General features: G+C 50.3%; 1 protein-coding gene across 3 annotated transcripts in view; it reads left to right on the plus strand.

Moving 5' to 3' along the window:
* Positions 1-23,024, plus strand: part of LOC123751677 (probable G-protein coupled receptor No18) — an 81,570-nt gene that overhangs the window by 30,994 nt on the left and 27,552 nt on the right. For 2 of the 3 annotated variants that reach the window (XM_069314980.1, XM_069314981.1), the window contains exon 2: positions 10,894-11,056. In XM_069314980.1, the coding sequence (XP_069171081.1) occupies positions 10,902-11,056 (155 nt within the window). In that variant the 5' untranslated portion in view covers positions 10,894-10,901. Of the gene's footprint in view, positions 1-688; positions 1,260-10,893; positions 11,057-23,024 lie in introns of those variants that run through there. The other variant, XM_045733764.2, reaches the window with a different exon arrangement.

Consider the following 23,024-nt stretch of genomic DNA (forward strand, 5'->3'; position numbering starts at 1 on the left):
GCTCTCCCCTCCCCCCCACACCCCCTCCCCAACGCTATTCTAAGACCTACCTCACAGCCATGCCTAAGGACCTGCCTTTTGAGGAGTGCAGCGAGGTGCCGCTCCCAAGATTGATGTCCTGTCTGCTGATAATTGTACGAGAAATGTCAGCCTGGTCCTTTTGGAGGGTGTTAGGGGGGTTAGGGGAGGGTGTTAGGGGGTTAGGGGGAGGGTGTTAGGGAAGGGGGGGTGTTAGGGAGTAGGGGGGTGGAGCTTGCCACTTTATTGCTCTTTCTACTTCTTCAGCTGAGGTGTGGTGGCCCTTGGGGTGTTGACAAACAACACAGCGGCCATGTTTGTTTAAGAGGGGAACAAGGAGGAAGAGAAGATACAATTAAATTCAAAATTCAAAATTCAAATATGAAACCAGTGGCAACTGTCGGGTCCAGGAGGGGGTAAAAACTGTACTAATTGCTGCGGCCACTGGTCGCGCTCCCCTGGCTGCCAGTTTATCATTTTCCCACCTTGTGCTGGGTCGTGGGTACCATAGGGTGTGCCACGGGGCGTGACTGGGGAGTGCCAGAGAGGGGGAGGGGCTAAAGGGTGCCAGAGGGCGTGGCTAAGGGGCGGTGTGGGCGTGGCTAGGAGAGATAAGCCCCGCCCCGACACCCGCCGGAGCTGCTGCTGGGGTCCTCCGCAGCCTCAGCCAGTCAGTCTCGCTCCTGCCGCCGTGGTGGCTACACGCGCTCCTCCTCCTGCTGCTGCTGCTGCTCTCGGTGTCACGCTGCGCCTGGCCTGCGAGCCTTCCCTTGGGCCTCGCCGCAGTGAAAGTGCACTTAATGTCCCTATTCCTCATCGCCATGATTACCCCAAATATGCAAGTGATGTTGACAGTGACTGGGCGAGTGGAAGAGTGCTGACAACGGTCTAGGAGTAGGAACAGTCAGTCAGTCTTGTGCGTAAACTGGACAGTTAGTTCAAACAGGTGTGAAGCATCAGCCAATGTCTCCCAGCTCGGCGGTGAGCCTCACACTCATCACCTCCTCATCACCTCACCGGGATGGTTGACCCGTGTTCAACACCACAGCTGTCAAGCCGCTAAGTGAACAGGTTCATTCCCCCTCCCCCCCCCCCCCCCCCCGCCGTGGACGGAACAGGCAGAGAAAGAGAGAGAATAAAGAGGAATTTAATTCCGCAAGAATAAAGTGGGAGGACAGGAGGCCGGACAGGCCCTATCCTCGTGCTGTCCTGCTGGAGGATGGAAGAACACGCTGACGAAGGTAAGACTGTGGGGGTTCCTTGACCGTGGGGTTATGGGGGTTCCTTGACCGTGGGGTTATGGGGGTTCCTTGACCGTGGGGTTATGGGGGTTCCTTGACCGTGGGGTTATGGGGGTTCCTTGACCGTGGGGTTATGGGGGTTCCTTGACCGTGGGGGTTATGGGGGTTCCTTAACCGTGACGTGTGGTGTTATGGGGGTTCCTTGACCGTCACGTGTGGTGTTATGGGGGTTCCTTGACCGTCACGTGTGGGGTTATGGGGGTTCCTTGACCGTCATGTGTGGGGTTCCTTGACCGTGACGTGTGGGGTTATGGGGGTTCCTTGACCGTGACGTGTGGGGTTATGGGGGTTCCTTGACCGTCATGTGTGGGGTTATGGGGGTTCCTTGACCGTCACGTGTGGGGTTATGGGGGTTCCTTGACCGTCATGTGTGGGGTTCCTTGACCGTGACGTGTGGGGTTATGGGGGTTCCTTGACCGTGACGTGTGGGGTTATGGGGGTTCCTTGACCGTCATGTGTGGGGTTCCTTGACCGTGACGTGTGGGGTTAGTGGGGTTCCTTGACCGTGACGTGTGGGGTTATGGGAGGTTCCTTGACCATCACGTGTGGGGTTATGGGGGTTCCTTGACCATGACGTGTGGGGTTATGGGGGTTCCTTGACCGTGACGTGTGGGGTTAGTGGGGTTCCTTGACCGTGACGTGTGGGGTTATGGGGGGTTCCTTGACCGTCACGTGTGGGGTTATGGGGGTTCCTTGACCGTCACGTGTGGGGTTATGGGGGTTCCTTGACCGTGATGTGTGGGGTTATGGGGGTTCCTTGACCGTGGGGTTATGGGGGTTCCTTGACCGTGGGGTTATGGGGGTTCCTTGACCGTGACGTGTGGAGTTATGGGGGTTCCTTGACCGTGACGTGTGGAGTTATGGGGGGTTCCTTGACCGTGGGGTTATGGGGGTTTCTTGACCGTGGGGTTATGGGGGTTCCTTGACCGTGACGTGTGGAGTTATGGGGGGTTCCTTGACCGTCATGAGTGATATGTGTGGGAGAGTGAGCGCATACAAGAATACAATGAGCGCATACAACCGTACAATGAGCGTATACTAGCGTACAATGAGCGCATACTAGCGTACAATGAGCGCATACAAGCGTACATGTGAACTCATCAGGCAGCTGCGGTTCTAAAAGCCAATACAATGTAATCTGACTAACGTGCCCGGCCCTCTGAAGTCCCGGCCCGGCACTCTGAAGTCCCGGCCCGGCCCTCTGTGACTAACGTGCCCGGCCCTCTGAAGTCCGGGCACGCCCCAAACATCAAACGTAGGTCCCCCCCAAGGTCACTGCCTGGCCCCCAAAGACCTTACGTGAATTAAAATGTATTCGTGGGTGAAGAGAGAGGCTGCAGGATGCTGGAGTTTCTCTCTGTGATGCCACAAGGACGACTCTTGCTGGCTCCTGGGGGTAAAGAGAGGCTAGGTGGCTTCCAGGCTAGGCTGCTGATGTTCATGGCCTTGCAGGCTAGGCTGCTGATGTTCCTGGCCTTGTAGGCTAGGCTGCTGATGTTCCTGGCCTTGTAGGCTAGGCTGCTGATGTTCATGGTCATGCAGGCTAGGCTGCTGATGTTTCCTGGCCTTGCAGGCTAGGCTGCTGATGTTTCCTGGCCTTGCAGGCTAGGCTGCAGACATTCCTCACCTCATAGGATAGGCTCCAGACGTTCCTCACCTCATAGGATAGGCTCCACACGTTCCTCACCTCATAGGATAGGCTCCACACGTTCCTCACCTCATAGGATCGGCTCCAGACGTTTCTCACCTCATAGGATAGGCTCCACACGTTTCTCACCTCCTCGGATAGGCTCCAGACGTTTCTCACCTCATAGGATAGGCTCCAGACGTTCTTCACCTCATAGGATCGGCTCCAGACGTTCTTCACGTCATAGGATAGGCTCCATACGTTTCTCACCTCCTCGGATAGGCTCCAGACTTTCCTCACCTCATAGGATAGGCTCCAGACGTTCCTCACCTCCAGACGTTCCTCACCCCCAGACGTTCCTCACCTCACAGGATAGGCTCCAGACGTTCCTCACCTCACAATACTATTTTACAGAATTTCAAAAACTAATCTTAATATTTTGTGTCCCTGGTAAGAGTAAAAATAATAGTCAAAATATTACAGTATACTAAGGCAGTATTAACATTCTGATCCCATTTTCTATGCGCGTCTCTACTACTGAAATGAACTGGTTTAGTACAGTTGGCACCCCACAACCCGACCTCCTGATACAACGTCGTATTCTGACGTACGCTCTACCTAAGGCCAAGAACTGATGAACAAAAAAAAAAATGGTAGCGGCTGGCGAACTTGGCGTGATGTCCCGTTTTCTGTTCGTGGATCCTCTGGTTGGTTAGGGTAAGGGCACATTAGTACGATAGTTTCTTGACGTTGGGGACACCTTTGTACCACTGTAGCTTTATATATACTGGTGTTATAACGTATATTTCCTTATAAAATCTAAAAATTATTCACAGTTGAGAGTAACCTAATTTATTTAATTATTCATTTATTTATATATATACAAGAAGGTATAATCATTCTAAATCATTCTAATCATTCTAAACTATCAATTCCACGGTTTTAGGGGTCAGTATTAGTCCCACACTGAACCACTAGTACCCACCAGGACGCTGGTGGCTGAGTGGACAGCACGCTGGACACTTAATCCTGTGGACCGGGGTTCGATTCCCGGCGAGGAACACAATAGGCTGAATTTCTTTCACCCTGATGCCCCCCTGTTACCTAGCAGTAAATAGGTACCTGGGAGTTAGACAGCTGTTACGGGCTGCTTCCTATGTGTGTGTGTGGGGGGGGGGGAGGGAGATTAGTAAAGAGTTAAGAGGCGGGTCGGAAGAGCAGAGCTCAACCCCAGCAGATGAGATGAGATGAGATATATACAAGAGTTGTTACATTCTTGTAGAGCCACTAGTACGCGTAGCGTTTCGGGCAAGTCCCTGGAATACGATCCCCTGCCGCGAAGAATCGTTTTTTCATCCAAGTACACATTTTACTGTTGCGTTAAACAGAGGCTACAGTTAAGGAATTGCGCCCAGTAAATCCTCCCCGGCCAGGATACGAACCCATGACATAGCGCTCGCGGAACGCCAGGCGAGTGTCTTACCACTACACCACGGAGCAAGCACAACTAGGTGAATGCTTACAAGGAAATGCTTAATCTCAATTCACAGGAGAACGGGCGGCCGCCACCCAATTACATTCGTTACTACAAGAGTATTGACGATTACTAATTAGTGGATCACCAGTAGTTTATGGGAGGATACGGCTGCTCCCCTTTAATAAGACTTTAGGCTTGATGTAGACTTGGTTTATGTATTTAAACGAAGGTCTTGACAAGTCGGTCCAATCGTCAAGGTCCAATCAGACAAGGTCCAATCAGACAAGGTCCAATCAGACAAGGTCCAATCAGACAAGGTCCAATCAGACAAGGTCGTCCAATCGTCTCTAGACTAATTTATCTTCTTTTAATGTTAGTAATATTAATTTAATACCGGAGAATTTTGAGAGGTTCTAACTTGATCCTTAGATCATCTTATCAAGCGTCAAAGTGCTATAGAGTCGTAATGGCTTGTTTGAGGAGCTGTTCACTTGACACAGTTAAGCAAGTCCCAGCTGTGTCTGGGTACAAGTGACAGGATGAACAACCCAGCGGGTTTTCTTCCTATTGGGGAGTGTTGTACATGCTGCCATGGCGGCGTGTCCACTCACAGGATGAGTGGCGCTGCCCAATACTGTCACTATGGCGGTGTGTCCACTCACAGGATGAGTGGCGCTGCCCAATACTGTCACTATGGCGGTGTGTCCACTCACAGGATGAGTGGCGCTGCCCAATACTGTCACTATGGCGATGTGTCCACTCACAGGATGAGTGGCGCTGCCCAATACTGTCACTATGGCGGTGTGTCCACTCACAGGATGAGTGGCGCTGCCCAATACTGTCACTATGGCGGTGTGTCCACTCACAGGATGAGTGGCGCTGCCCATTACTGTCACTATGGCGGTGTGTCCACTCACAGGATGAGTGGCGTTGCCCAATACTGTCACTATGGCGGTGTGTCCACTCACAGGATGAGTGGCGTTGCCCAATACTGTCACTATGGCGGTGTGTTCACTCACAGGATGAGTGACGCTGCCCAATACTGTCACTATGGCGGTGTGTTCACTCACAGGATGAGTGACGCTGCCCAATACTGTCACTATGGCGGTGTGTCCACTCACAGGATGAGTGGCGCTGCCCAATACTGTCACTATGGCGGTGTGTCCACTCACAGGATGAGTGGCGCTGCCCAATACTGTCACTATGGCGGTGTGTCCACTCACAGGATGAGCGGCGCTGCCCAATACTGTCACTATGGCGGTGTGTCCACTCACAGGATGAGTGGCGCTGCCCAATACTGTCACTATGGCGGTGTGTCCACTCACAGGATGAGTGGCGCTGCCCAATACTGTCACTATGGCGGTGTGTCCACTCACAGGATGAGTGACGCTGCCCAATACTGTCACTATGGCGGTGTGTCCACTCACAGGATGAGTGGCGCTGCCCATATGGCGGTGTGTCCACTCACAGGATGAGTGACGCTGCCCAATACTGTCACTATGGCGGTGTGTCCACTCACAGGATGAGTGGCGCTGCCCAATATTGTCATTATGGCGGTGTGTCCACTCACAGAATGAGTGGCGCTGCCCAATATTGTCACTATGGCGGTGTGTCCACTCACAGGATGAGTGGCGCTGCCCAATACTGTCACTATGGCGGTGTGTCCACTCACAGGATGAGTGGCGCTGCCCAATATTGTCACTATGGCGGTGTGTCCACTCACAGGATGAGTGGCGCTGCCCAATACTGTCACTATGGCGGTGTGTCCACTCACAGGATGAGTGGCGCTGCCCAATACTGTCACTATGGCGGTGTGTCCACTCACAGGATGAGTGGCGCTGCCCAATACTGTCACTATGGCGGCGTGTCCACTCACAGGATGAGTGGCGCTGCCCAATACTGTCACTATGGCGGTGTGTTCACTCACAGGATGAGTGACGCTGCCCAATACTGTCACTATGGCGGTGTGTTCACTCACAGGATGAGTGACGCTGCCCAATACTGTCACTATGGTGGTGTGTCCACTCACAGGATGAGTGGCGCTGCCCAATACTGTCACTATGGCGGTGTGTCCACTCACAGGATGAGTGGCGCTGCCCAATACTGTCACTATGGCGGTGTGTCCACTCACAGGATGAGTGCCGCTGCCCAATACTGTCACTATGGCGGTGTGTCCACTCACAGGATGAGTGGCGCTGCCCAATACTGTCACTATGGCGGTGTGTCCACTCACAGGATGAGTGGCGCTGCCCAATACTGTCACTATGGCGGCGTGTCCACTCACAGGATGAGTGGCGCTGCCCAATACTGTCACTATGGCGGCGTGTCCACTCACAGGATGAGTGGCGCTGCCCAATACTGTCACTATGGCGGCGTGTCCACTCACAGGATGAGTGACGCTGCCCAATACTGTCACTATGGCGGCGTGTCCACTCACAGGATGAGTGGCGCTGCCCAATACTGTCACAATGGCGGTGTGTCCACTCACAGGATGAGTGACGCTGCCCAATACTGTCACTATGGCGGTGTGTCCACTCACAGGATGAGTGGCGCTGCCCAATACTGTCACAATGGCGGTGTGTCCACTCACAGGATGAGTGACGCTGCCCAATACTGTCACTATGGCGGTGTGTCCACTCACAGAATGAGTGACGCTGCCCAATAAACTCGCCCCTCGGGGCAAAATTTTAAAAAATTTAAAAAATTAACAGAAGGGGGAAATCTTTAACTGGTACACCCTCTCACTTGCCCCTCCCTACACCTCCTCTCACATGCCTTCCCTTCTCTCACTCCCCCTCTCCTCCCCCCCCCCCTCTCACGGTTACACCAGCACATTAAAGCACAGTTGTTAAGAGGGGCGTCTGTCTGTCTGGCTTCTGCAGAAAGCCAGAGTGTGTGCGGGGGGAAATTTAGGAGTGGGGGTGGGGAGTGAGAGAGCGTGGTGAGAAGGGAGAGTGAGTGAGATAGGAGAGAGGTGAGGGGGGGGGGAGGGTGAGTCCGAGTTATGTGTTTATTTACCCAACCATGTGGAAGAGTTACTCATGGTGAGACAGTGAGTGGTTTGCTGTGTCTGTGGGGTTCCTGGTTCTCTCTCTCCCCCCCCCCCTCCTCCTCCTCCTCTCCCTCTCTCCCTTCAAGTCGTATTCAGACGTTTGGGAACAAAATCAGTCTTAATACTGTTAATGTCTTGTTGAAGGCTTAAGGCTAGGCTTGGGGAATTTCCCCTGGCCTGCCTCTTGATGGACAACTTTTTTAGCTGTGAGGTTCTTATTCGTGTGTGTGTGTGTGTGTGTGTGTGTGTGTGTGTGTGTGTGTGTGTGTGTGTGTGTGTGTGTGTGTGTGTGTGTGTGTGTATGTGTGTGACCGGTCGAGTGGTAGCCCATGTTATCTAATGAACTGGCCACACCTACCCTCGTTTTTCTTGACATAGGCCTTAGGCTTATATGATTTTGAAAATATTCATTGTATTGGCTTGTACTGTAGCTCCTTGTCCTCTCTCTCTCTCTCTCTCTCTCTCTCTCTCTCATACTCCAAATAGAGAGAGAGAGAGAGAGAGAGAGAGAGAGAGAGAGAGAGAGAGAGAGAGAGAGAGAGAGAGAGAGAGAGAGAGAGAGAGAGAGAGAGAGAGATTCATTAACATCCAACGTAAGTAGTCAGAAAACTGGCTATCATAGGCCTAGCATAGTATTCAGTCTGATATCTTGGTTCCCGGTCTCCTGCACCGCTCATTTGCCTGTTTGCTTCCCCCCCCCCCCACAAATCTTAGGCCTATTAGTGCTGCTCGAATTAAGTGGTACAGATATCACAAAACATCCACTAGACAGTGTGATATCGTAATTGCCAGAATTAGGCTGGGATATCGATATCTGTGGCAGGTGGGCTGAGTGGACAGCGCTTCGGATTCGTAGTCCTGAGGTTCTGGGTTCGATCCCTGGTGGAGGCGGAGACAAATGAACAAAATGTTTCTTTCACCCTGATGCCCTTGTTACCTAGCAGTAAATAGGTACCTGGGGAGTTAGACAGCTACTACGGGCTGCTTCCTGGGGGGGGGGGGGGGGTGTAACAAAAAGGAGGCCTGGTCGAGGACCGGGCCGCGGGGACGCTAAACCCCGAAATCATCTCAAGCTGATTTGAATCTCCACCAATGGTGAACATTCCAACTGTGAATTATGTGAACAAGAGCTGGGACATACTCTCCAACACTATATCTGTGATTGTCTCGCTTCGTGCAGGTCGGCGTTCAATCCCCGACCGTCTAAGTGGTAGGGCATCATTCCTTGCCCCCCCCCCCCCCGTCCCATCCCAAATCCTTATCCTGACCCCTTACATATAGTCGTAATGACTTGGCGCTTTCTCCAGATAGTTCACTTCCCTCCCCCTGATATATGTGACTTCAGACCTAATGGTACGAGGCAGTTTGAGCTCTGTAATTACTCCATACACTCAGGAATATTGGAAGATATTCTTGTGTGATATATAGAATAGGAGGGTCTGCGGGACGCTCCAAGCAACAGCCTAGTGGACCAAACTCTCACAAGTCAAGCCTGGCCTCGGGCCGGGCTTGGGGAGTAGAAGAACTCCCAGAACCCCATCAACCAGGTATATGTGGGCCTGCGAGCCGCTCCAAGCAACAGCCTGGTGGACCAAACTCTCACAAGTCAAGCCTGGCCTCGGGCCGGGCTTGGGGGAGTAGAAGAACTCCCAGAACCCCATCAACCAGGTATATGTGGGCCTGCGAGCCGCTCCAAGCAACAGCCTGGTGGACCAAACTCTCACAAGTCAAGCCTGGCCTCGGGCCGGGCTTGGGGGAGTAGAAGAACTCCCAGAACCCCATCAACCAGGTATATGTGGGCCTGCGAGCCGCTCCAAGCAACAGCCTGGTGGACCAAACTCTCACAAGTCAAGCCTGGCCTCGGGCCGGGCTTGGGGGAGTAGAAGAACTCCCAGAACCCCATCAACCAGGTATATGTGGGCCTGCGAGCCGCTCCAAGCAACAGCCTGGTGGACCAAACTCTCACAAGTCAAGCCTGGCCTCGGGCCGGGCTTGGGGGAGTAGAAGAACTCCCAGAACCCCATCAACCAGGTATATGTGGGCCTGCGAGCCGCTCCAAGCAACAGCCTGGTGGACCAAACTCTCACAAGTCAAGCCTGGCCTCGGGCCGGGCTTGGGGGAGTAGAAGAACTCCCAGAACCCCATCAACCAGGTATATGTGGGCCTGCGAGCCGCTCCAAGCAACAGCCTGGTGGACCAAACTCTCACATGTCAAGCCTGGCCTCGGGCCGGGCTTGGGGGAGTAGAAGAACTCCCAGAACCCCATCAACCAGGTATATGTGGGCCTGCGAGCCGCTCGAAGCAACAGCCTGGTGGACCAAACTCTCACAAGTCAAGCCTGGCCTCGGGCCGGGCTTGGGGGAGTAGAAGAACTCCCAGAACCCCATCAACCGGGCATCAACCAGGGTAAACACCACATTACTGTGTATACCTAAGCTTGTTAATAAAACAGATTGATTGATTGATGAAGATTCAGCTACCCAAGAGGTGGCACGGGCATGAATAGCCCGTAAAAAAATGATACAAATCTAGTCTCAAATTGATTAACCAGCCAAAAGTTGGCATTTTTAGGGGGGTTATGAGGTGAAAGGATAGGTAAGGAATAGTGTGGGGGTGAAGAGGCTCGTAGGTGAGTGGATAGCACTCGGAGGGGGTGTGGGGGAGGGTACTTGAAGTCCCAAGGAACAGGGTTCCAATCCTGGTTGAGGCATAAACAAATGGGGCTAAATTTCTTTCACCTGATGGCCCTATCCACCTTTCTGCTACGGGGATGCAATTTACCTAGTTGTGCAAGGGGGGGCGTCATCTTAATCATGTTCCTACAGGTTAATGTAACGGGGGGGGGGGGGCTGTTTACCTTATTAAAGTATGTATATATATCTTATGTCTGGCTTCTGCGACAAGCGTGTTATTACTTGATTGTGAACTATTTAATGCTAGTAGTGAGGACAGTGTGGCCAGAAATACTGTATAAACTGTCTACTTCAGTGTTATTAAATTTTGAGTGCGACCAATATTGTTATCAATACAACTTGCATGGTGGATACCCAGCTGCCATCCCTCCTGCCCTCCGTCAGCTGCCCTCCTGCCCTCCGTCAGCTGCCCTCCTGCCCTCCAAGCTCCCTGAGTGATCGTTAACCTAAACACCTGTCTGGAAGTTTACCGTAGAATTCTACAAGGAACCATGTATATAAAACACACACACACACACACACACACACACACACACACACACACACACACACACACACACACACACACACAAGTGGGTGTTGGGTGCAGGTAGGCTGGGAGGGTTGGCAATGATCATGGGCCAACAACAACACTCATCTAAAAGACTTGTTCTGTGTCGTCCTTGTCAATTTCGCAGTGTTCCGAGGCATTCACTAATGTGTGTGTGTTTCTGCCCTTGTGTCAGGCGTGGTGATGGTAGCCGTGGGCGTGGAGGGCGTGGCGGCGTGGGCTGCGGGCGTGGCCTTGACGCTGGCCCTCGTCATCATCTTCCTCGTCTCCAGCATCCTCAATACAGTCTTCCTCGTCATCTTCTTCAGGAGACCGGCGCTACGAAGCATCTCCAACAGGTGGGTCCTCTGATGCCCTGGGCTCTAAGTCCCACTGCACTTCTTTTTCCTATCTATCTATCCACCTTTTCATCTATCTAGCCATTCATCTAGCCACCCTTTCATTCCCCCTCTCCCCCTCTTCTCAGAAAATATATTAAGCAGCAGGGAAACAACTATATGGGTCTAAGAATTTTTTTTTACACACTTGGGTACATGTGCATTTGTGCAGCTGCCCTAGACTATATGAAGGGGAGTACAGTCAAAAAGCTAGCTACGTGGTACTAAAAATCCCCATCACACAGGATGGTTTGTCATACAGAGGCATGTGATAGGCAGTCTACACTGGCAGACTCTGGGTGCATTATGAGGATATCATCAACACAAGAGTGAATAAGGTAGCAGTGGTAATACAAGTCCCCATCTCGCAGGATGGTTAGTCATACAGGGCCATGTGTTTAGTAGCCTGCACTGGCATATTTTGGGTATACTGTGAGGATATCTTCAAGAATACGAGAGTGAATAAAGTAATTGCAAAGCTCCAGGTACCTCATGCCAACTGGTCTGAAAGGTCTAATAACTGGACATTCAGTGATGTAGTGCGGGAGATCATGCCGCAGTTCCTGCTCACAGAGTTTGCAACTGGAGTGCTCAGGATTGGGAGATATTTTATTTTTTAAATTTAGGACATAAACACTCTACGGTAAACACACGCCACATTTCACACTTGAACACCAAACTATACTATGAACGGGTCCGTATTATTACTAATATTTCTTAAAGCATTTAATCAACTTAGGCCAACCCCCGGCGTAGGCCTAAGTGTCCTAAACACCAGACCATCTTCCCTTGCAAATTTGCATGAGGCAAGCCGCAAGCGTTTGGGCTCCAATTTAGAACACAGATAGGCAGACATTCTGGCCTACAGGGATGTACTAGTCTGTAGCTGTGAGTAACGGTTCTGTAGCCGTTATTGTTTGTGGTAGAATGCAATTTCTTCAATTTCTTTATTATGCACCCCATACCCATCCACTGGGCGGTGGTGTAAAGGATTACAGAGGCACATAATAGAACGAATGATAATGATAACGAATGATATTACCGTAAATTATTAGATTGCGTCTCTTCACAATGCTGCATCCCTTCTCACATGCAGCATATTCCTGTCTTCCCCCCCTCTGTCTGTCTGTCTGTTTATGGAGGGGGGGGGGTAGGGGGGGGGAGGTGGTACAAGACAGCTTGGCGCCGGCCTAGCAACAGCTGGGTGCTGAAAGCTGAGAGAGAGAGAGACAGAGAGAGAGAGAGAGAGAGAGAGAGAGACAGACAGACAGACAGACAGACAGAGAGAGAGAGAGAGAGAGAGAGGGGGGGGGGGCAGGGGGAGGTCCTAGACCTGAGGAAATCCTCACTACAGTTTTTCCTACGTCCCCCCTCCCCCCATACCAAGGAGACAGACAGACAGACAGACAGACAGACAGACAGACAGAGATACGGGCACAACGTGGGGACGGGTCTCTAACCCCCCCCCCCCCCCGTACCGAGTGCGTTCAGCTGAGATTAGCTAACAAGTAAGTAGCGTTGGAATACTTTTAAGATAACATTAAGATTAAGATAACTTAAAGTTAGGGCTCCACTCTTCAGGAGACCAGTGGAGTTCTCACTCCGTAAAAAATGCGATGGTTTTGACCTAATCAGAAACACGTGAACCCAATCAAGGAAGATGCATAGAAAACGTCTATATTGCGGTTATCTTGAGGTTATCTTGAGATGATTTCGGGGCTTTTTTTTTTTAGTGTCCCCGCGGCCCGGTCCTCGACCAGGCCTCCACCCTCAGGAAGCAGCCCGTGACAGCTGACTAACACCCAGGTACCTATTTTACTGCTAAGTAACAGGGGCATAGGGTGAAAGAAACTCTGCCCATTGTTTCTCGCCGGCGCATGGGATCGAACCCAGGACCACAGGATCACAAGTCCAGCGTGCTGTCCGCTCGGCCGACCGGCTCCCCCGGTCGGTGCTTTAATTTCTACTAATAAGTTGCATTTTTTTAACGGTTTGATCGACACTTTAAATAAAATGCGACGTGCTGAGTAATATATAATTTTTCACAACAGTTGTTACACACCTGTGATTGTCTTGCTGGCTGGTGTGTCACACACACCTGTGACAGTCTTGCTGGCTGGTGTGTCACACACACCTGTGACAGTCTTGCTGGCTGGTGTGTCACACACACCTGTGACAGTCTTGCTGGCTGGTGTGTCACACACACCTGTGACAGTCTTGCTGGCTGGTGTGTCTCACACACACCTGTCACAGTCTTGCTGGCTGGTGTGTCACACACACCTGTGACAGTCTTGCTGGCTGGTGTGTCTCACACACACCTGTCACAGTCTTGCTGGCTGGTGTGTCACACACCTGTCACAGTCTTGCTGGCTGGTGTGTCACACACCTGTCACAGTCTCGTAGGTTATGGAGTTTAGTTTATTTTCCCGGCCCACTAACATGAATACAATGCTAACCAACATGTAATGCTGGACAATGTTAGAAAACAGATAATTATCAAATGAGAGCCTTAAGCCAGCACGCCTGTATAGCACTTGGCAGGGATATGAGATAGACTAAGTGCTGGGGAAGGTAAGGTCGCTATTAGAAGTGCTAAACCAGCACAACAATTTATAGCATTTGGAACGGATATGAGGGGCTAGAATCTGGGCTAGGTTAGGGAAGGAATGGTACCCAACCACTTAAGACCATCGGGGATCGAACGCCGACCTGCAAGAAGTATGATTGTGGCATTACCGACCATTCCAAGTGGATGGGTGATGTTAATAGGCGTACGGGCAGCTCCAAGCAACAGCCTATTGGTTCAAGATTTATCACAGGTCGAGCCTGGCCAGGCCCGGGAAGTAGAAAAACTCTTGAAACCCACTACAGGTAAGATCCAGGTATGAGGTGGCTGCTATAGGAAGGATCAACACTGCCCGACTCAGAGTTAGAATCTTCCTTCATCTTGTACGACGCGACGCTTGGCGTTGTGAAATGGTGAGTGTGTGTCACTGACCTCTGCTTAGACTTCCACCCTCTGTCTACCACCCTCTTCACGCCCACACACGCCCCCCACACCCACAACACCCCCCCCCCCCCACGCCCACACACCCCCACGCCCACAACACACACCCCCACGCCCTCCTCCAAGGTCCCAGGTGCCAGATTCACGAAAACACCTTCGCAAGCACTTACGAACGTGTACATCTTTCCTCAATCTTTGACGGCTTTGGTTACATTTATTAAACAGTCTACAAGCATGAAAACTTCCCATTCAACTGTTGTTATAAACATCCTCCTGGTGCTTCGGAGCTCATTAATTGTTTAATAATTGTAAACAAAGCCGCCAAAGATTGAGAAAAGATGTACAGGTTCGTAAGTGCTTGCGTAAGTGCTTTCGTGAATCTGGCCCCAGGTGAGAGGGGAAAGAGACCTTCAGCTAAAACAAGGGAAGGTTGGGAAGAGTATGAGGCAGTACCGAGGATGAGGGCGTGTGAGGGGAGGAGGTCTTGCTGAAGGTGACTAGTGAGGGGAAGAGGAGAAGCGTTGCTAGGAGACGGGTGAGTGGTGACAGGTGAGTCTCGTTGACAGGTACGGGAGGAACAGACGCGGGGGGGGGGGGGGGGGAATGGAAAATTATTTGCTTGTAAGTTTGAGGTGGAAGGAGGAGCACTTAAGGCGTGTCACGGGGCAAGACGGGCCATGACAGGTGATTATATTTAAGGAGACAGGAGGGGTCAGGAAGAACCACGGGACGGGAAGAGAGATGACGGGAGAGACAGGGAGGAGGGAGAGATGTTTACCATGAGGGTGGGGGAGACGACGGCCCCTCCCGCCCCCCACCCACCGTGGAATATAAAATTAAAGAGGGGGGGGGGAGGGATCTGTCGCCAATGAGGGCCCCCCCTACACACCACAACAGCTCACTGGCTCACACCCAAGAGTTCTTACTTCAAGGTTCATCTGGTTCATAAGAGTATATGACCTCAACCCAGTCTTAAGCCCCCCACCCCCACCCCCCTCCTCTGTCTCCAACCCCAACCCTATCAGCGTCAACTTTTTTTTTTAGGGGGGGGGAGGGGGGGAGAAGGAAGAGAGGTGAAGGATAAAGATAATGTGACAGATAATATGACAGCAGGCGGACTGTCCGCCTTGCTGACACCTTGTGTGTGTGTGTGTGTGTGTGTGTGTGTGTACTCACCTATTTGTACTCACCTATTTGTGCTTGCGGGGGTTGAGCTTTGGCTCTTTGGTGTGTGTGTGTGTGTGTGTGTGTGTGTGTGTGTGTGTGTGTGTGTGTGTGCGTGTGTGTGTGTGTGTGTGTGTGTGTGTGTGTGTGTGTGTGTGTGTGTGTGTGTGTGTGTGTGTGTGTGTGTAAGCTCAGCTAAATTTGCTCTCTATTGTCAGCGCTGCAAGTGATTGCAAAGTTTGCTTCGTGTATTTCAAGATAATTGGGTGTCTATAGATGAATACCGAGCAGCAGTGAAATATATACACACTGACGTGCTTGTGCGCATGTTTGTGTGTGTTTGTTTGAGTGGTTGTGATGGTACACAATTCATCTTGCAATTATGAATTGAGGAACTTGGTTTCCACCGAGTAAATCGAGGCTCTTGGACCACCAGCTTGAGAGTTGGGGCGTCTTATCTCACAGTGGTCTTCCAAGCACTGGGTCTCCTAACATGTCTATGGTGTTCCACACCCTGGCTGGTGGCTTGCCCACATAGCAGTCAGGGGCCAGATTCACGAAAGCACTTACGCAAGTACTTACGAACCTGTACATCTTTTCTCAACCTTTGGCGGCTTTGTTTACAGTAATTAAACAGTTAATGAGCTCCGAAGCACCAGGAGGCTGTTTATAACAATAACAACAGATGATTGGCAAGTTTTCATGCTTGTATACTGTTTAATAAATGTAACCAAAGCCGTCAAAGATTGAGGAAAGATGTACACGTTCGTAAGTGCTAACGTAAGTGTTTTCGTGAATCTGGCCCCTGGTGTGTAGTGACAGTATGTTCAGCAGGACATAGAGCTTCTGGATTCTTTGCTCCAGTCTTCTGAAAGATTGACTGGAGCTGGTGGATTGACTTCTCCACTGCTTGAAAGATTTCTTTAAGGTGTGTCAAGGTGTAGTGGGGTGGGTATTATAGATGCTACCGAGATACAGCTTTGTACTAGTGTAGCTGTATGTTCGTGCTGAGGTTTCGGAACCTTCCCACATTGCCTAAGGCAGCTTTGGCTTTGTCTATTCTGTCGTTTAAGTGACTTTTAAATACTAGTCTGTTGATCTTAAGTCCCAGTATTCTACCTACTCTCGTGTGTGGTAGAGACTGGGGTGGCTGTCAAGGATGATAGGGGCTCTGAGGGATTGTTGTGTACTGTGAATTACTTGAAACTTTTCATTGTTGGTGCTTCTTGTTCATTGCTTCTTAAAGTCGTTTGTGACTGCTATTGCATCCTTGGTTTGATTGCTCGGTAACGTCTCTGACTATCCTGGCTAGCAGATTGAGTGACGTCAACTGCATTGGTGATGTATCCCCTGCACTTGTGCCCTGTATCCTTGCAGGGATACATGCTAGCACTTATGTATCCCAGCAAGGATACAGGGCACGTCAGCACTGTATACTTTGAACAAAGCGGGTGATAGCAAACTGCCTTGGGCTACTCCTCTTTTCAGTTCTATTGCATCACCAAAGGTTATGGACGGGGTTGTGGGGGCTATAGACGGGGCTGTGAGAGCTATAGACGGGGCTGTGGGGGCTATAGACGGGGCTGTGGGGACTATAGACGGGGCTGTGGGGACTATAGACGGGGCTGTGGGGGCTATAGACGGGGCTGTGGGGACTATAGACGGGGCTGTGGGGACTATAGACGGGGCTGTGGGGACTATAGACGGGGCTGTGGGGAGTATAGACGGGGCTGTGGGGACTATAGACGGGGCTGTGGGTGCTATGGACGGGGCTGTGGGGACTATAGACGGGGCTGTGGGGACTATAGACGGGGCTGTGGGGGCTATGGACGGGGCTGTGCTCCTATGGACGGGGCTGTGCTCCTATGGACGGGGCTGTGGGGGTTGTAGAGAGAGAGAGAGAGAGAGAGAGAGAGAGAGAGAGAGAGAGAGAGAGAGAGAGAGAGAGAGAGAGTCACAGAGCCATGTGCCCTACCTTCACCAGCCGGCCAACACCGCCTTGCCCTACAGCTCTCCGCCTACAGCCATCTGAGAGCCCACCTGGCCGGCTGGCACACTCCCAACACTAAAAATATAAGTGACGACGGTAACGCAAGGGCCATGTGGGTTGCAATGGGGCGTGGTGGGTCGTGGTGGGCGTGGTGGGTCTCCTCGTAGCCACGCCCACCACACGGGTCGTCCTCCTGGGCGCCGCTCCCGCCCTTGCATACTGCTTCACATCCTAGTTGACACTCTCCTCACCTCAGGTAAAACGAGAAATTACAGGTGCGCGCGGGTGGAGCCCCGAGCCCTGCCTGACCTTTAGGGACTCGTGAGTACTGCCCCCTGGCACAGTATTCTAGGGGATAAAGGGAGATATATATAAGGCTTTTCAGGGGCTATGTATGAACGGTTGCTTAGATGGGAAGCTTGAAGATATCTCATAGGAGTGTTTGAGGATATCATTAGAGGACCAGTGGATAGAGTAATTGGAAACTTTTAGGAACCTCATACCAGTAGTTCTGAAGGAGTCTCATAGCCTTACATATTTGCTATATTCTATAATGTGTGTGTGTGTGTGTGTGTGTGTGTGTGTGTGTGTGTGTGTGTGTGTGTGTGTGTGTGTGTGTGTGTGATCACATGACCTAGTTCCTTGCTCTCAAGAGTTTACACACACAGGGCTGGGAGGGAGGTGGGGGGGGGGGGGGGAGACCCACCCCGTGCCTAGCCAGCAAGCCTCCCAACACGGGTAACGGTAGCCCCAACCTGATCCTGGCAACCACTGTCCCCCACTGTCTGTGTTGGCGCGTTGTGCAGTGCGGGTGTCTAGAGTTAAACAGGTGTAGGGGTGTGTGGGTGTGTGGGTGTGTGTGTGTGTGTGTGTGTGTGTGTGTGTGTGTGTGTGTGTGTGTGTGTGTGTACTCACATATTTGTGCTTGCGGGGGTTGAGCTCTGGCTCTATGGTCCCGCCTCTCAACCGTCAATCAACAGGTGTACAGGTTCCTGAGCCTATTGGGCTCTATCATATCTACACTTGAAACTGTGTATGGAGTCAGCCTCCACCACATCACTTCCTAATGCATTCCATTTGTCAACCACTCTGACACTAAAAAAGTTCTTTCTAATATCTCTGTGGCTCATTTGGGCGCTCAGTTTCCACCTGTGTCCCCTTGTGCGTGTACCCCTTGTGTTAAATAGCCTGTCTTTATCTACCCTATCAATTCCTTTGAAAATCTTGTATGTGGTGATCATGTCCCCTCTAACTCTTCTGTCTCCCAGTGAAGTGAGGTTTAATTCCCGTAGTCTCTCCTCGTAGCTCATACCTCTCAGCTCGGGTACTAGTCTGGTGGCAAACCTTTGAACCTTTTCCAGTTTAGTCTTATGCTTGACTAGATATGGACTCCATGCTGGAGCCGCATACTCCAGGATTGGTCTGACATATGTGTTATATAATGTTCTGAAAGATTCCTTACACAAGTTTCTAAAGGCCGTTCTTATGTTAGCCAACCTGGCATATGCTGCTGATGTTATCCTCTTGATATGAGCTTCAGGGGACAGGTCTGGCGTGATATCAACCCCCAGGTCTTTCTCTCTCTCTCTCTGACTCTTGAAGTCAGTGTGTGTGTGTGTACTCACCTAGTTGTGTTTGCGGGGGTTGAGCTCTGGCTCTTTGGTCCCGCCTCTCAACTGTCAATCAACTGGTGTACAGATTCCTGAGCCTATTGGGCTCTATCATATCTACACTTGAAACTGTGTATGGAGTCAGCCTCCACCACATCACCCCCTAATGCATTCCATTTGTCAACCACTCTGGCACTAAAAAAGTTCTTTCTAATATCTGTGTGTGTGTGTGTGTGTGTGTGTGTGTGTGTGTGTGTGTGTGTGTGTGTGTGTGTGTGTGTGTGTGTGTGTGTGTGTGTGTGTGTGTGTGTTTAGCCTTAATTATATCAATGGAGAATGATGCTTGAGAGTTGAAGCTGTCTGTTATACAGTGAAAGTTTTTAAAGGCTTGAAGTGTAGACTTTGAATTACCAAAAGTTTGCTTTTATTGTATTTTTAGTACACTGGTAGCTAGTGGTAGTGCAGCTAGTTGTTAGTACACTGGTAGCTAGTGGTAGTGCAGCTAGTTGTTAGTACACTGGTAGCTAGTGGTAGTGCAGCTAGTTGTTACTACACTGGTAGCTAGTGGTAGTGCAGCTAGTTGTTAGTACACTGGTAGCTAGTGGTAGTGCAGCTAGTTGTTAGTACACTGGTAGCTAGTGGTAGTGCAGCTAGTTGTTAGTACACTGGTAGCTAGTGGTAGTGCAGCTAGTTGTTAGTACACTGGTAGCTAGTGGTAGTGCAGCTAGTTGTTAGTACACTGGTAGCTAGTGGTAGTGCAGCTAGTTGTTAGTACACTGGTAGCTAGTGGTAGTGCAGCTAGTTGTTACTACACTGGTAGCTAGTGGTAGTGCAGCTAGTTGTTAGTACACTGGTAGCTAGTGGTAGTGCAGCTAGTTGTTAGTACACTGGTAGCTAGTGGTAGTGCAGCTAGTTGTTAGTACACTGGTAGCTAGTGGTAGTGCAGCTAGTTGTTACTACACTGGTAGCTAGTGGTAGTGCAGCTAGTTGTTAGTACACTGGTAGCTAGTGGTAGTGCAGCTAGTTGTTAGTACACTGGTAGCTAGTGGTAGTGCAGCTAGTTGTTAGTACACTGGTAGCTAGTGGTAGTGCAGCTAGTTGTTAGTACACTGGTAGCTAGTGGTAGTGCAGCTAGTTGTTAGTACACTGGTAGCTAGTGGTAGTGCAGCTAGTTGTTAGTACACTGGTAGCTAGTGGTAGTGCAGCTAGTTGTTACTACACTGGTAGCTAGTGGTAGTGCAGCTAGTTGTTAGTACACTGGTAGCTAGTGGTAGTGCAGCTAGTTGTTAGTACACTGGTAGCTAGTGGTAGTGCAGCTAGTTGTTAGTACACTGGTAGCTAGTGGTAGTGCAGCTAGTTGTTAGTACACTGGTAGCTAGTGGTAGTGCAGCTAGTTGTTAGTACACTGGTAGCTAGTGGTAGTGCAGCTAGTTGTTACTACACTGGTAGCTAGTGGTAGTGCAGCTAGTTGTTAGTACACTGGTAGCTAGTGGTAGTGCAGCTAGTTGTTACTACACTGGTAGCTAGTGGTAGTGCAGCTAGTTGTTAGTACACTGGTAGCTAGTGGTAGTGCAGCTAGTTGTTAGTACACTGGTAGCTAGTGGTAGTGCAGCTAGTTGTTAGTACACTGGTAGCTAGTGGTAGTGCAGCTAGTTGTTAAGTACACTGGTAGCTAGTGGTAGTGCAGCTAGTTGTTAGTACACTGGTAGCTAGTGGTAGTGCAGCTAGTTGTTAGTACACTGGTAGCTAGTGGTAGTGCAGCTAGTTGTTAGTACACTGGTAGCTAGTGGTAGTGCAGCTAGTTGTTAGTACACTGGTAGCTAGTGGTAGTGCAGCTAGTTGTTAGTACACTGGTAGCTAGTGGTAGTGCAGCTAGTTGTTAGTACACTGGTAGCTAGTGGTAGTGCAGCTAGTTGTTAGTACACTGGTAGCTAGTGGTAGTGCAGCTAGTTGTTAGTACACTGGTAGCTAGTGGTAGTGCAGCTAGTTGTTAGTACACTGGTAGCTAGTGGTAGTGCAGCTAGTTGTTAGTACACTGGTAGCTAGTGGTAGTGCAGCTAGTTGTTAGTACACTGGTAGCTAGTGGTAGTGCAGCTAGTTGTTAGTACACTGGTAGCTAGTGGTAGTGCAGCTAGTTGTTAGTACACTGGTAGCTAGTGGTAGTGCAGCTAGTTGTTAGTACACTGGTAGCTAGTGGTAGTGCAGCTAGTTGTTAGTACACTGGTAGCTAGTGGTAGTGCAGCTAGTTGTTAGTACACTGGTAGCTAGTGGTAGTGCAGCTAGTTGTTAGTACACTGGTAGCTAGTGGTAGTGCAGCTAGTTGTTAGTACACTGGTAGCTAGTGGTAGTGCAGCTAGTTGTTAGTACACTGGTAGCTAGTGGTAGTGCAGCTAGTTGTTAGTACACTGGTAGCTAGTGGTAGTGCAGCTAGTTGTTAGTACACTGGTAGCTAGTGGTAGTGCAGCTAGTTGTTAGTACACTGGTAGCTAGTGGTAGTGCAGCTAGTTGTTAGTACACTGGTAGCTAGTGGTAGTGCAGCTAGTTGTTAGTACACTGGTAGCTAGTGGTAGTGCAGCTAGTTGTTAGTACACTGGTAGCTAGTGGTAGTGCAGCTAGTTGTTAGTACACTGGTAGCTAGTGGTAGTGCAGCTAGTTGTTAGTACACTGGTAGCTAGTGGTAGTGCAGCTAGTTGTTAGTACACTGGTAGCTAGTGGTAGTGCAGCTAGTTGTTAGTACACTGGTAGCTAGTGGTAGTGCAGCTAGTTGTTAGTACACTGGTAGCTAGTGGTAGTGCAGCTAGTTGTTAGTACACTGGTAGCTAGTGGTAGTGCAGCTAGTTGTTAGTACACTGGTAGCTAGTGGTAGTGCAGCTAGTTGTTAGTACACTGGTAGCTAGTGGTAGTGCAGCTAGTTGTTAGTACACTGGTAGCTAGTGGTAGTGCAGCTAGTTGTTAGTACACTGGTAGCTAGTGGTAGTGCAGCTAGTTGTTAGTACACTGGTAGCTAGTGGTAGTGCAGCTAGTTGTTAGTACACTGGTAGCTAGTGGTAGTGCAGCTAGTTGTTAGTACACTGGTAGCTAGTGGTAGTGCAGCTAGTTGTTAGTACACTGGTAGCTAGTGGTAGTGCAGCTAGTTGTTAGTACACTGGTAGCTAGTGGTAGTGCAGCTAGTTGTTAGTACACTGGTAGCTAGTGGTAGTGCAGCTAGTTGTTAGTACACTGGTAGCTAGTGGTAGTGCAGCTAGTTGTTAGTACACTGGTAGCTAGTGGTAGTGCAGCTAGTTGTTAGTACACTGGTAGCTAGTGGTAGTGCAGCTAGTTGTTAGTACACTGGTAGCTAGTGGTAGTGCAGCTAGTTGTTAGTACACTGGTAGCTAGTGGTAGTGCAGCTAGTTGTTAGTACACTGGTAGCTAGTGGTAGTGCAGCTAGTTGTTAGTACACTGGTAGCTAGTGGTAGTGCAGCTAAGTTGTTAGTACACTGGTAGCTAGTGGTAGTGCAGCTAGTTGTTAGTACACCTGGTAGCTAGTGGTAGTGCAGCTAGTTGTTAGTACACTGGCTAGCTAGTGGTAGTGCAGCTAGTTGTTACTACACTGGTAGCTAGTGGTAGTGCAGCTAGTTGTTAGTACACTGGTAGCTAGTGGTAGCTGCAGCTAGTTGTTAGTACACTGGTAGCTAGTGGTAGTGCAGCTAGTTGTTAGTACACTGGTAGCTAGTGGTAGTGCAGCTAGTTGTTAGTACACTGGTAGCTAGTGGTAGTGCAGCTAGTTGTTAGTACACTGGTAGCTAGTAGGTAGTGCAGCTAGTTGTTAGTACACTGGTCGCTAGTGGTCGTGCCTAGTTGTTAGTACACTGGTAGCTAGTGGTAGTGCACTAGTTGTTAGTACACTGGTAGCTAGTGGTAGTGCAGCTAGTTGTTAGTACACTGGTAGCTAGTGTAGTGCAGCTAGTTGTAGTACACTGGTAGCTAGTGGTAGTGCAGCTAGTTGTTAGTACACTAGTAGCTAGTGGTAGTGCAGCTAGTTGTTAGTACACTGGTAGCTAGTGGTAGTGCAGCTAGTTGTAGACTCCTGAGACGATTTCAGTCCAGTTTACCAGAGTTTGCTGCTTCCATCCAGCAGAATTATTACTGCCCTTGACTTCTCCCCTTCCACCTTTT

Source organism: Procambarus clarkii, chromosome 80 (assembly GCF_040958095.1).
Source record: "Procambarus clarkii isolate CNS0578487 chromosome 80, FALCON_Pclarkii_2.0, whole genome shotgun sequence".
Taxonomy (NCBI): domain Eukaryota; kingdom Metazoa; phylum Arthropoda; class Malacostraca; order Decapoda; family Cambaridae; genus Procambarus; species Procambarus clarkii.